Source organism: Bos indicus x Bos taurus, chromosome 9, assembly GCF_003369695.1.
Source record: "Bos indicus x Bos taurus breed Angus x Brahman F1 hybrid chromosome 9, Bos_hybrid_MaternalHap_v2.0, whole genome shotgun sequence".
NCBI classification, from domain to species: Eukaryota; Metazoa; Chordata; class Mammalia; order Artiodactyla; family Bovidae; genus Bos; species Bos indicus x Bos taurus.
The window spans coordinates 84,072,291-84,083,452 of NC_040084.1; the positions used below are offsets into that span (position 1 = coordinate 84,072,291).

Sequence of the window (11,162 nt, forward strand, 5' to 3'; positions counted from 1 at the left end):
AATGTCTCTTTAATTGTCTGTCTAGATTGGTCATAACTTTCCTTCTAAGGAGTAAGCATCTTTTAATTTCATGGCTGCAGTCACCATCCGCAGTGATTTTGGAGCCCCCCAAAATAAAGTCAGCCGCTATTTCCACTGTTTCCCCATCTATTTGCCAAGAAGTGATGGGACCAGATGCCATGATCTTCGTTTTCTGAATGTTGAGACTTAGGCCAACTTTTTCACTCTTCTCTTTCACTTCCATCAAGAGGCTCTTTAGTTCTTTTTGACTTTCTGCCTTAAGGGTGGTTCCATCTGCATATCTGAGGTTATCGATATTTCTCCTGGCAATCTTGATTCCAGCTTGTGCTTCATCCAACATAGCATTTCTCTTGATGTACTCTGTATAGAAGTTAAATAAGCAGGATGACAATATACAGACTTGACATACTCCTTTTCCTATTTGGAACCAGTCTGTTGTTCCATGTCCAGTTCTAACTGTTGCTTCCTGACCTGCATGTAGGTTTCTCAAGAGGCAGGTCAGGTGGTCTTGTATTCCCATCTCTTTCAGAATTTTCCACAGTTTATTGTGATCCAACACAGTCAAAGGCTTTAGCATAGTCAATAAAGCAGAAATAGATGTTTTTCTGGAACTCTCTTGCTTTTTTGATGATCCAGCGGATGTTTGCAATTTGATCTCTGGTTCCTCTGCCTTTTCTAAAACCAGCTTGAGCATCTGGAAGTTCATGGTTCATGTATTGCTGAAGCCTGGCTTGGAGAATTTTGAGCATTACTTTACTAGTGTGTGAGATGAATGCAGTAGTGCTGTAGTTTGAGCATTCTTTGGCATTGCTTTTCTTTGGGATTGGAATGAAAACTGACCTTTTCCAGTCCTGTGGCCACTGCTGAGTTTTCCAAATTTGCTGGCATATTGAGTGCAGCATTTTCACAGCATCATCTTGCAGGATTTGAAATAGCTCAACTGGGATTCCATCACCTCCGCTAGCTTTGTTCGTAGTGATGCTTCCGAAGGCCCACTTGACTTCACATTCCAGGATATCTGGCTCTAGGTGAGTGATCATGCCATTGGTATTAACTGGGTCATGAAGATCTTTTTTGTACAGTTCTTCTGTGTATTCTTGCCACCTCTTCTTAATATCTTCTGCTTCTGTCAGGTCCATACCATTGCTGTCCTTTATTGAACCCATCTTTTCATGAAATGTTCCCTTGGTATCTCTAATTTTCTTGAAGAGATCTCTAGTCTTTCCCATTCTGTTGTTTTCCTCTATTTCTTTGCACTGATCTCTGAAGAAGGCTTTCTTATCTCTCCTTGCTATTCTTTGGAATTCTGCATTCAAATGGGTATATCTTTCCTTTTCTCTTTTGCTTTTCACTTTCCTTCTTTTCACAGCTATTTGTAAGGCCTCCTCAGACAGCCATTTTGCTTTCTTGCATTTATTTTTCTTGGGGATGGTCTTGATCCCTGTCTCCTGTACAATGTCATGAACCTCCATCCATAGTTCATCAGGCACTCTGTCTATCAGATATAGTCCCTTAAATTTATTTTTCACTTCCACTGTATAGTCATAAGGGATTTGACTTAGGTCATATCTGAATGATTTAGTTGTTTCCCCACTTTCTTCAATTTCAGTCTGAATTTGACAATAAGGAGTTCATGATCTGAGCCACAGTCAGCTCCCGGTCTTGTTTTTGCTGATTGTATAGATCTTCTCCATCGCTGGCTGCAAAGAATATAATAAATCTGATTTCGGTATTGACCATCTAGTGATGTCATGTGTAGAGTCTTCTCTTGTGTTGTTGGAAGAGGGTGTTTGCTATGACCAGTGTGTTCTCTCAGCAAAACTCTAGTGGCCTTTGCCCTGCTTCATTCTGTACTCAAGGCCAAATTTGCCTGTTACTCCCGGTGTTTCTTGACTTCTTACTTTTGCATTCCAGTCCCCTATAATGACAAAGACATCTTTGGGGGGTGTTAGTTCTATAAGATCTTGTAGGTCTTCATAGAACCATTTAACTTCAGCTTTTTCAGCATTACTGGTAGGGGCATAGACTTGGATTACTGTGATATTGAATGATTTGCTTTGGAAACGAAGAGATCATTCTTCATTCTTGAGATTGCATCCAATTACTGCATTTTGGACTCTTTTGTTGACTATGGCTATTCCATTTCTTCTAAGGGATTCTTGCCCACAGTAGTAGATATAAAGGTCATCTGAGTTAAATTCACCCATTCCAGTCCATTTTAGTTCTCTGATTCCTAAAATACCAATGTTCACTCTTGCCATCTCCTATTTGACCACTTCCAATTTGCCTTGATTCATGGACCTAACATTTCAGGTTCCTATGCAATATTGCTCTTTATAGCATTGGACTTTACTTCCATCACCAGTCACATCCACAGCTGGGTGTTGTTTTTGCTTTGGGCCCATCTCTTCATTTTTTCTGGAGTTATTTTTCTACTGATCTCCAGTAGCATATTGGGCACCTACTGACCTTGGGAGTTCATCTTTCAGTGTCCTATCTTTTTGCCTTTTCATACTGTTCATGGGCTTCTCAAAGCAAGAATACTGAAGTAATTTTCCATTCCCTTCTCCAGTGGACCACATTTTGTCAGAACTCTCCACTATGACCCATCCTTCTTGGGTGCCCTACATGGCATGGCTCATAGTTTCATTGAGTTAGACAAGGCTGTGGTCCATGTGATCAGATTGGTTAGATTTTTGTGATTGTTGTTTTCAGTCTGTCTGCCCTCTGATGGATAAGGATAAGAGGCTTATGAAGCTTTCTGATGGGGGCCATACTCTAAATCTTTAACTCAATTTTCTGTTGATGGGTGGGGTTTCCTCCCTGTTGTTTGACCTGAGACCAAACTATGGTGGAGGTAATGAAGATAATGGAGACCTCCTTCAAAAGGTCCCACTGCCACACTCAGTGCCCCGAGACTGCAGCAGGCCACTGCCAGCCCATGTCTCTGCTGGAGATTCCTGGACACTCACAGGCAAGTCTGGTCTCTTGTGGGGTCACCGCTCCTTTGTCTTGGGTCCTGGTGCATGCAGGTTTTGTTTGTGCCCTCCAACAGTCTGTTTCCCCAGTCCTGTGTATGTTCTGTAATCATATCCCACTGGCCTCCAAAATCAAATTCCCTGGGGGTTCTCAGTTCCTTTGCCAGATCCCTAGTTTGGGAAATCTGTTGTGTGCCCTAGAACTTTCTTAACAGTGTGAGGATTTCCCTGATATGATTGTTCTGCAGTTTGTGGGTCGTCTGCTTGGCAGCTCTATGGTGGAGTTAATGGCGACCTCCTCCAAGAGGGCTTATGCCACAGGCTGTGTGACCAGGTAGCTGCACCCAGAGCTCGTGCCCTTTTGGTAGGCCACTGCTGACCTGTACCTATGCAAGAGACTCAAACACAGGTCTGGCTCAGTGTCTGTGGGGTCTTGGGATCCTGGTGCACTTAATGTTTTGTTTGAGCCCTCTGAGTGTCTCTGATGGGTTTGGGGTTTGATTCTAAACATGATTTTGCTCCTCCTACCATCTTGCTGGGGCTTCTCCTTTGCCTTTAGACATGAGGTATCTTTTTTTGTGGGGAGGATAGAAGGTGGGAATTCTTTGGGCTAGAAGACTCAATATACTGAGATACTAATTCTCCCTAAATTTACCCATAAATTCAGTGTAATTTCTTTTTTGGGGGGGAGGGGGAGCTATCCTTACACTTGATCTGTCTGCTCAAGCTATACTAAGCACTATTCGGGTGGAATATAAAAATGTTTTAAGACAGTAGCCAGAAAACGGAAACAACTGAAATGTCCAATAACAGATGAATGAATAAAGATATACCATGGAATATTACTCAGCCATAAAAGGAACATAATTGGGTCATTTGCAGAGATGCGGATGGACCTAGAGTCTATCATATAGAGTGAAGTAAGTCAGAAAGAGAAAATCAAATATCATTTATTAATGCATATACATGGATGGAGAAGGCAATGGCACCCTACTCCAGTACTCTTGCCTGGAAAATCCCATGGATGGAAGAGCCTGGTGGGCTGCAGTCCATATGGTCGCTAAGAGTCGGGCATGACTGAGCGATTTCACTATCATTTTTCACTGTCATGCATTGGAGAAGGAAATGGCAACCCACTCCAGTGTTCTTGCCTGGAGAATCCCAGGGACGGGGGAGCCTGGTGGGCTGCCGTCTGTGGGGTCGCACAGAGTCAGACACGACTGAAGTAACTTAGCAGCAGCAGCATGGAATATAGAAAAATGGTACAGATGAACCTATTTCCAGAGCAGGAATAAAGATGCAGACAGAGAGAATGGACATGTGTACACAGATGGGTAAGGGGAGGGTGGAATTAATTGGGAGATTAGGATTGACATATATCCACTACCATGTGTAAAATAGACAGTTAGTGGCAACCTGTTGTATAGCACAGGGGGCTTAGCTTGGTGCTGTGTGATAATCTAGAGGGGTGGGATGGAGGGTGGCAAGGAGGTAAAAGAGGGAGAGAATACATATATAAATAGTATAAACATATAGCTGATTCACTTTGTTGTACACCAGAAACTAACAGAGCATTGTAAAGCAATTATTCTCAAAGAAAAACAAAAAACATACAGTATCTTTTAGTCCAGTAGATAATGTATAACAAGTGAACACTGAAAATCAAAAGTAACTGTTTTTGTTGTTGTTGCTGTTGTTGTTTTTACCCCCACAGACTCATATGAACCCAGAAGAATAGATTCAAGAAAGAAACTTTAGAGACTAAGATATTAACCATTCAGCCTTTCCAGACCATTTAATTTCTTTTAAAAAAATACTGAAGTGTAATTTACATACCTTCAAATTACCAATTTTGAAAGTATAGTTCAATACTTTTTAGTAATTTACAGAGTTGTGCCACCAGTACCAAATATTGTTTCAAAACATTCCTTTTATCCAAATAAATTATTTTGTGCCCTCTTAAAGTCACTCTGCATTCCCACCAACAGCCTCAGTCTTTTTCTCTATGTAGATTTGCCATTCCTGGATATTTTATGCAAATAGGGATCAAAAACTATGGTTAAATTTTTAAGAAAATGTCAAGTCATAATGTTTTGATTATTATTAGCTTCATAAAACCAGAGAAGGCAATGGCAACTCACTCTAGTACTCTTGCCTGGAAAATCCCATGGACGGAGGAGCCTGGTGGGCTGCAGTCCATGGGGTCGCTAAGAGTCAGAGACCGACTGAGCAACTTCATTTTCACTTTTCACTTTCATGCATTGGAGAAGGAAATGGCAACCCACTCCAGTGTTCTTGCCTGGAGAATCCCAGGGACGGGGGAACCTGGTGGGCTGCCATCTATGAGATCGCACAGAGTCGGACACGACTGAAGCGACTTAGCAGCAGCAGCAGCAGCTCTCTCATTCCCACCCATCCAAAGAAGTGAATCAGTTATATGTTTATACTATTTATATATGTATTCTCTCCCTCTTGTACCTCCCTGCCACCCTCCATCCCACCCCTCTAGATTATCACAGAGCACCAAGCTAAGTCCCCTGTGCTATACATCAGGCTGTCACTAACTGTCTGTTTTACACGTGGTAGTGGATATATGTCAATCCTAATCTCCCAGTTCATTCCACCCTCCCCTTACTCATCTGTGTCCCCATGTCCATTCTCTCTGTCTGCATCTTTATTCCTGCTCTGGAAATAGGTTCATCTGTATCCTTGTATATGCATTAATAAATGATATTTGTTTTTCTCTTTCTGACTTACTTCACTCTATATGACAGACTCTAGGTCCATCCACATCTCTGCAAATGACCCAATTATGTTCCTTTTATGACTGAGTAATATTCCACTGTGTGGGTGTATATCTATATATACACCACATCATCTCTATCCATTCAGTTGTCACTGGACATTTCAGTTGTTTCCATTTCCTGGCTACTGTCTTAAAAACAGTTTTATATTCCACCCCCATAGTGCTTAGTATAGCTTGCACGAATAGATCAAACTCTTTAAATATTAGATTATTTAACTTGCTTATAATGAAATTTTGTAACGCAGTATGACCTTCTTTGGTCTCTGTTTTCATTTAATTAAAACAGTGATTTTGTAACTCTTCTTATAGAGCATATTCATTTTTTTCTATATTAATTTTGTTATCACCATTTAACTACAAATATGGTAACACCAGCTAGAGGATAAGCATAAAACACAATTAAGCTTCAGTAAAGTCATTAAATCACATTAAGCATGGCAAGCCCAACATATTTCAATTTAAATAATATATACAATCATTTACTTAGTCATTGTTGGTTCCTTCTTGAAAGCCTAGGACTTTTTTTTTTTTTTTTAAATAGGGCCTCGTTCACGATCCCCAACAATTTTGGAAATGTCTCCACAGCTTATTCGAAAGAAATTAGAATGTGTAGACGTAAATCAATATATACGGTAAGTTTTAATAAACATGATTAAAGTAGACATCTGTGTTCATAGAATTTTGAACATATTGTCAATAGGCAGTTGCTAAACAACTGAAAATTTGAAATTAAATGCTTAATATATTTATTAAGCATATTAAGTGCATCTGAATTTTTTGAAATATATAGCTTATATGTTAAATTTAGCAAATGTTTTATTAAGTTAGTTATAGAAGGACTTAAATACTTTCTGTAAGGACTTAATTTGTAGCCTGGTTAAGGTGAGTTGAGCTATGGAAAAACCCCATCATACATGCTGCTGTTATTTAATTAGATTGAATTTTCTTAGGGACCAAACAATAAGATTAATAGAGGTAATTGTACAAACACATTTATAAGTTTTATATAGCACAAACACTTTCAAACCTAGCTTATAAATTAAAAAGAAAAAACCTACAAAATATTCTCAAAGTTTCAAACACCAATTCCACAAACACCTCTTCAAATAGTACATCCAATTTATTTTTCTAAAATATTAGTGATTTAATAAATGGAGCCTAGTCCATGAAAAAATAGTGGTTTATTCTTTCTGTTTCTGATATTTGATTTGATTCAGATCACTACTCTGTTGATAAGATTTTAAATTATTTGAGTGCTGAAGGTCATTCCAGAGTTCCCAAATGACTTATGTTTTCTTTTGATTTTTTTATATCAAGAAAAACAAATATTGAGCCTCTGCTGCAAACAGATGAGCTAACTCAGCAACAGGCAATGCAAAAGGCAGAGGAGGTCCACCAGTTTCGACAGTATCGGAACAGACTCCATAGCATCCGTGATATCAAGCAAGAAGAAAGGTTTAAAGTGAAAGATAAAGTGCTGGAAATGTATGGAGAAATGCGAGTGAGTCTACAAGGGCATACACGTGGATCACGGTTGACAGATTCTTTTGTAATATTAGAATGATATCATAAAATCACATTTTAACTAGGTAGAAAGAAGTCTTGAAAATCTTTCATTCCCAAGTTCTCAGAAAATTGGCAAATTAATTATACATCTAATTTACTCATTCCCTGAAATCCCTCTTAAACACAGTACTAGAAACTTACCCACAAAAATGGGAAGAATGGAAGAGAAAACAACAGCAAAACATCTGTGAATCTGGAAAGTAGGTGGAGGAAGATGGCATTAACAGATTTGAGGCAGCCAAATCCTAAGCCAGCAGTACAAAAACTCCTAAGAGTGAACCTAGAGCCTGTCATACAGAGTGAAGTAAGTCAGAAAGAGAAAAACAAGTATCATATAGTGACACATATATATCTGGAATCTAGAAAAATGGTATTGATGAACGTATTTGCAGGGAAAGAATGCAGACACAGATACAGAGAATGGACTGTGGACACGTTGGGGGAAGGAGAGAGTGGGAGGAATGCAGAAAGTAACGTCAACATATATACACTGCCATTCGTAAAATAGATAGTTGGTGGGAAGTTGCTGCATGACACAGGGAGCCCAGCCTGGCGGTGTGTGATAACCTAGAGGAGTGGGATGAGGGGAGGGGAGGGAGGCTCTGAAGGGAGGAGGTATATGTATTATTATGGTTGATTTGTGTCGTAAGGCAGAAACCAAAACAACATTATTGAGCAATTTTCTTGCAATTAAAAAATAAATTAAAGAAAAAAAAAAACACAACAACAAAGAAAGAGTCAATCTAATTTGCTCCACTGCTGCTGTTAAGTTGCTTCAGTCGTGTCCAACTCTGTGCGACCCCATAGACGGCAGCCCACCAGGCTCCCCCGTCCCTGGGATTCTCCAGGCAAGAACACTGGAGTGGGTTGCCATTTCCTTCTCCAATGCATGAAAGTGAAAAGTGAAAGTGAAGTTGCTCAGTCGTGTCCAACTCTTAGTGACCCCATGGACTGCAGCCCACCAGGATCCTCCGTCCATGGGATTTTCCAGGCAAGAGTGCTGGAGTGGCAGAATCCCTCAAAAGCTCAGAAACTGGTGGCACCATCCACCTTAAGAAGTGAAGGTGAAGAGAGAGGAAGAAAAGAAGTGGTATTATTAGGAAGTTCCCCAAGTACAACTCAGACATTTTGTCAGGGCTAGAGTATGTGTGGGGAACTAGTCGTCTACTGAGCACAGTTACTGTGAGAGACACGCTGGGCTGCATATTTTATACAGATTATATCTGAACTCATTTAAAGTAGCCAGTTGCTTTGTCAAAATCTCTTTCTTTCTTCACTTTTCTCTTTATTTTTCTCCTACCCGTGCTTTTATTCACCATTCTGTAAAACCTAACGTGTCCTTTGTTATCTTATGTTTTATTCATTAACAAACATTTGAGATCATACCCTAACTTTCATCTTCCTTCTCTAATTTCCTACATGACTCTATTGGCATGAGGAAAGGAAGGGTAGTTTTTTTTTTTTTTTTTTTTTTTCTGGAACCTTAATAAGGCTCTACCCGTGGATCTTATTTACTTGGGCGCTGTTTTTGTTTTTGCTGTTGTTTTTGTCGTTTCATTTTGGAATAGGACTCCTTAGACGAAGCCCGGCAGAAGATCTTTAACATCCGGGAAGAATATAGGAACAAATTACTGGAAGCTGAGCGCCTAAGGCTGGAGGCTCAGGCTGCAGAGGAAGCCGCAAGCAGAGTGGAGCCAGAAAAGAAGGTCCCAGCTCCCAACGGACACAAAAAAAAGAAAGAGAAGAAAAAGTGACCAGGACATGCCCAACACCACCTTTCTTCTGGAGAAGAAAACCCTATTTTTCATTATCTCGAAGTTTTCCTGTTGATAAAAATAAGAGGTTCGGTCAACTGAAAAATAGATATTTTCCCACCTTAGAAGTAGTTTCTATGTTTTGATGTTAATTTATTGGTTTTTCCCAGAAAGTTATTATTTGAGTTTAAAATTTTCTAATTTCAATAAAAAAATAGTCTCAAAATATTTGGAATGTAATAAAATGTATGTGTCTCACTCTGAATTGCTTCATTTTGAGTTAGTACTAGGATAGGCTCATAATGCCTTTGAAAAATTCAACAATGAGAAAAATCGTTGTTGTTTTTCTGTTACTTTAAAGACTTTCAAATAGAAAATGTTTTTAAATATGCTTTGAAATCATTGAATAGGATAGAGATGATAATATATGAGTCTAGATGCAAGCTTGAAAAAGCACACTCAAAAAAGAAAGAAACTCACCACATAAATGAAACTTTAAAATAAATTATTTTAATAAAACTATTTGCTCCAGACTTGCTCCTTTTTTAAATTCTTTCAAAGCAGAACGTCAACAAACCTCCTTCATTGGACAAGAACATTTGTGGGTTAAGCACACACGCAAAGTGTTAGGAGTTTGGACACTTAACAATGAGTCAGAGGAACCCAGGCATAAAGAATGTGATTGCACACATCTCTTGTTCTGTGTACCAGCATTGCAAATTTTGTAACACAGAACATGTTCTTGTATGCTAGTTTCCAAAAAATAGTGAATGCCTTAACTGAGACACATAGTAGAAACCGACTTTCTCAAATACACATTTCCAGTTCATGACTTTCTGTGATAAAAAACTCCCACAGTATTTTTGAACCGGTCAAAATTATTCCGCTTCAATGCCTGTCTGCTCAATTGCTCAGTCGTGTCCAACTCTTTGCAATCCCATGGACAGTAGCTTATCAGGCTCCTGTGTCAATGGGATTTCCCAGGCAAGAATACTGGAGTGGGTTGCATTTCCTTCTCCATGGGATCTTTCCAACCCAGGAGTTGAACCTGAGTCTCCTGCGTTACGGGCAGATTCTTTACCTCTGAGCCACCAAGGAAGCTGTTCCACCTCAATAGATGGTTTTATTTTTTTCATTTAATTATTATTAAAAATGTAATTATTTATACATATATGTATACAGAATACACATAATTCTGTATACAAGTAATTCTTTATACGTATGTATTGTAAATTTACTTAATTAAATATGCAAATACATGCATGTTTTCTCTATTACTCTTTGCCTACACTTCCCTTTACAGCCCTATGATCTACCAATCTTCCCTCCCAAATAATCTATGGAAACAATCTAATGTGAATATTAGTATCCATTAGTGGATATGGTATCTATATGGATACCATATTTTTGACTCATCTCCTATAATTATACATCAATATTTTGTTATATCATGGCTTGTTTAAAAATTGACATTTTATTATACATTTAAAAATCTTGATTTTTCTCACTATATAATAAAAAATCTAGTCAAAAATAATGTATTATTTTTTAATTGCTGTGCAATATTACATAGTATGGCCTTCCGTGGTGACTCAGACCATAAAGAATCCACCTGCAATGCAGGGACCTGAGTTTGACCCCTGGGTTGGGAAGATCTCTTGGAGGCGGCCATGGCAACCCACTCCAGTATTCTTGCCTGGAAAATCACCGGACAGAGGAGACTGGTGGGCCACAGTCTGGGTCACAAAGAGTCTGACATGACTGAGTGACTAGGCACAGCACAGCACATTCCACAGTATAAATATACCATAATTTAACCAGTTAATTACTTTGTTTGTTTTTTGCAATACAAGCTATCTATGGGAAAATGTGCATGTATGTGTATGGATCAAGATATTCAAGTTGACCCTTAAACAGCATAGGTTTGAACTGTACAGGTCTACTTACACACAAATATCATTTTTTAATATATTTGAAAAAATTTTGGAGATTTGCAACAATTTAAAAAGTTTACAGATGAACTATGTAGCCTAGAAA

General features: G+C 38.9%; 1 protein-coding gene across 2 annotated transcripts in view; it reads left to right on the forward strand.

Annotated features, from left to right (window-relative positions):
• Positions 1–9,647, forward strand: part of ADGB (androglobin) — a 190,460-nt gene extending 180,813 nt beyond the window's left edge. The window contains exons 34-36 of one of the 2 annotated variants that reach the window (XM_027551777.1): positions 6,347–6,437; positions 7,123–7,306; positions 8,940–9,647. In XM_027551777.1, coding sequence (XP_027407578.1) covers positions 6,347–6,437; positions 7,123–7,306; positions 8,940–9,125 — 461 coding nt within the window. In that variant the 3' untranslated portion in view covers positions 9,126–9,647. The remainder of the gene's footprint in view (positions 1–6,346; positions 6,438–7,122; positions 7,307–8,939) is intronic. The other variant, XM_027551778.1, reaches the window with a different exon arrangement.
• Positions 9,648–11,162: the final 1,515 nt, after the last annotated feature.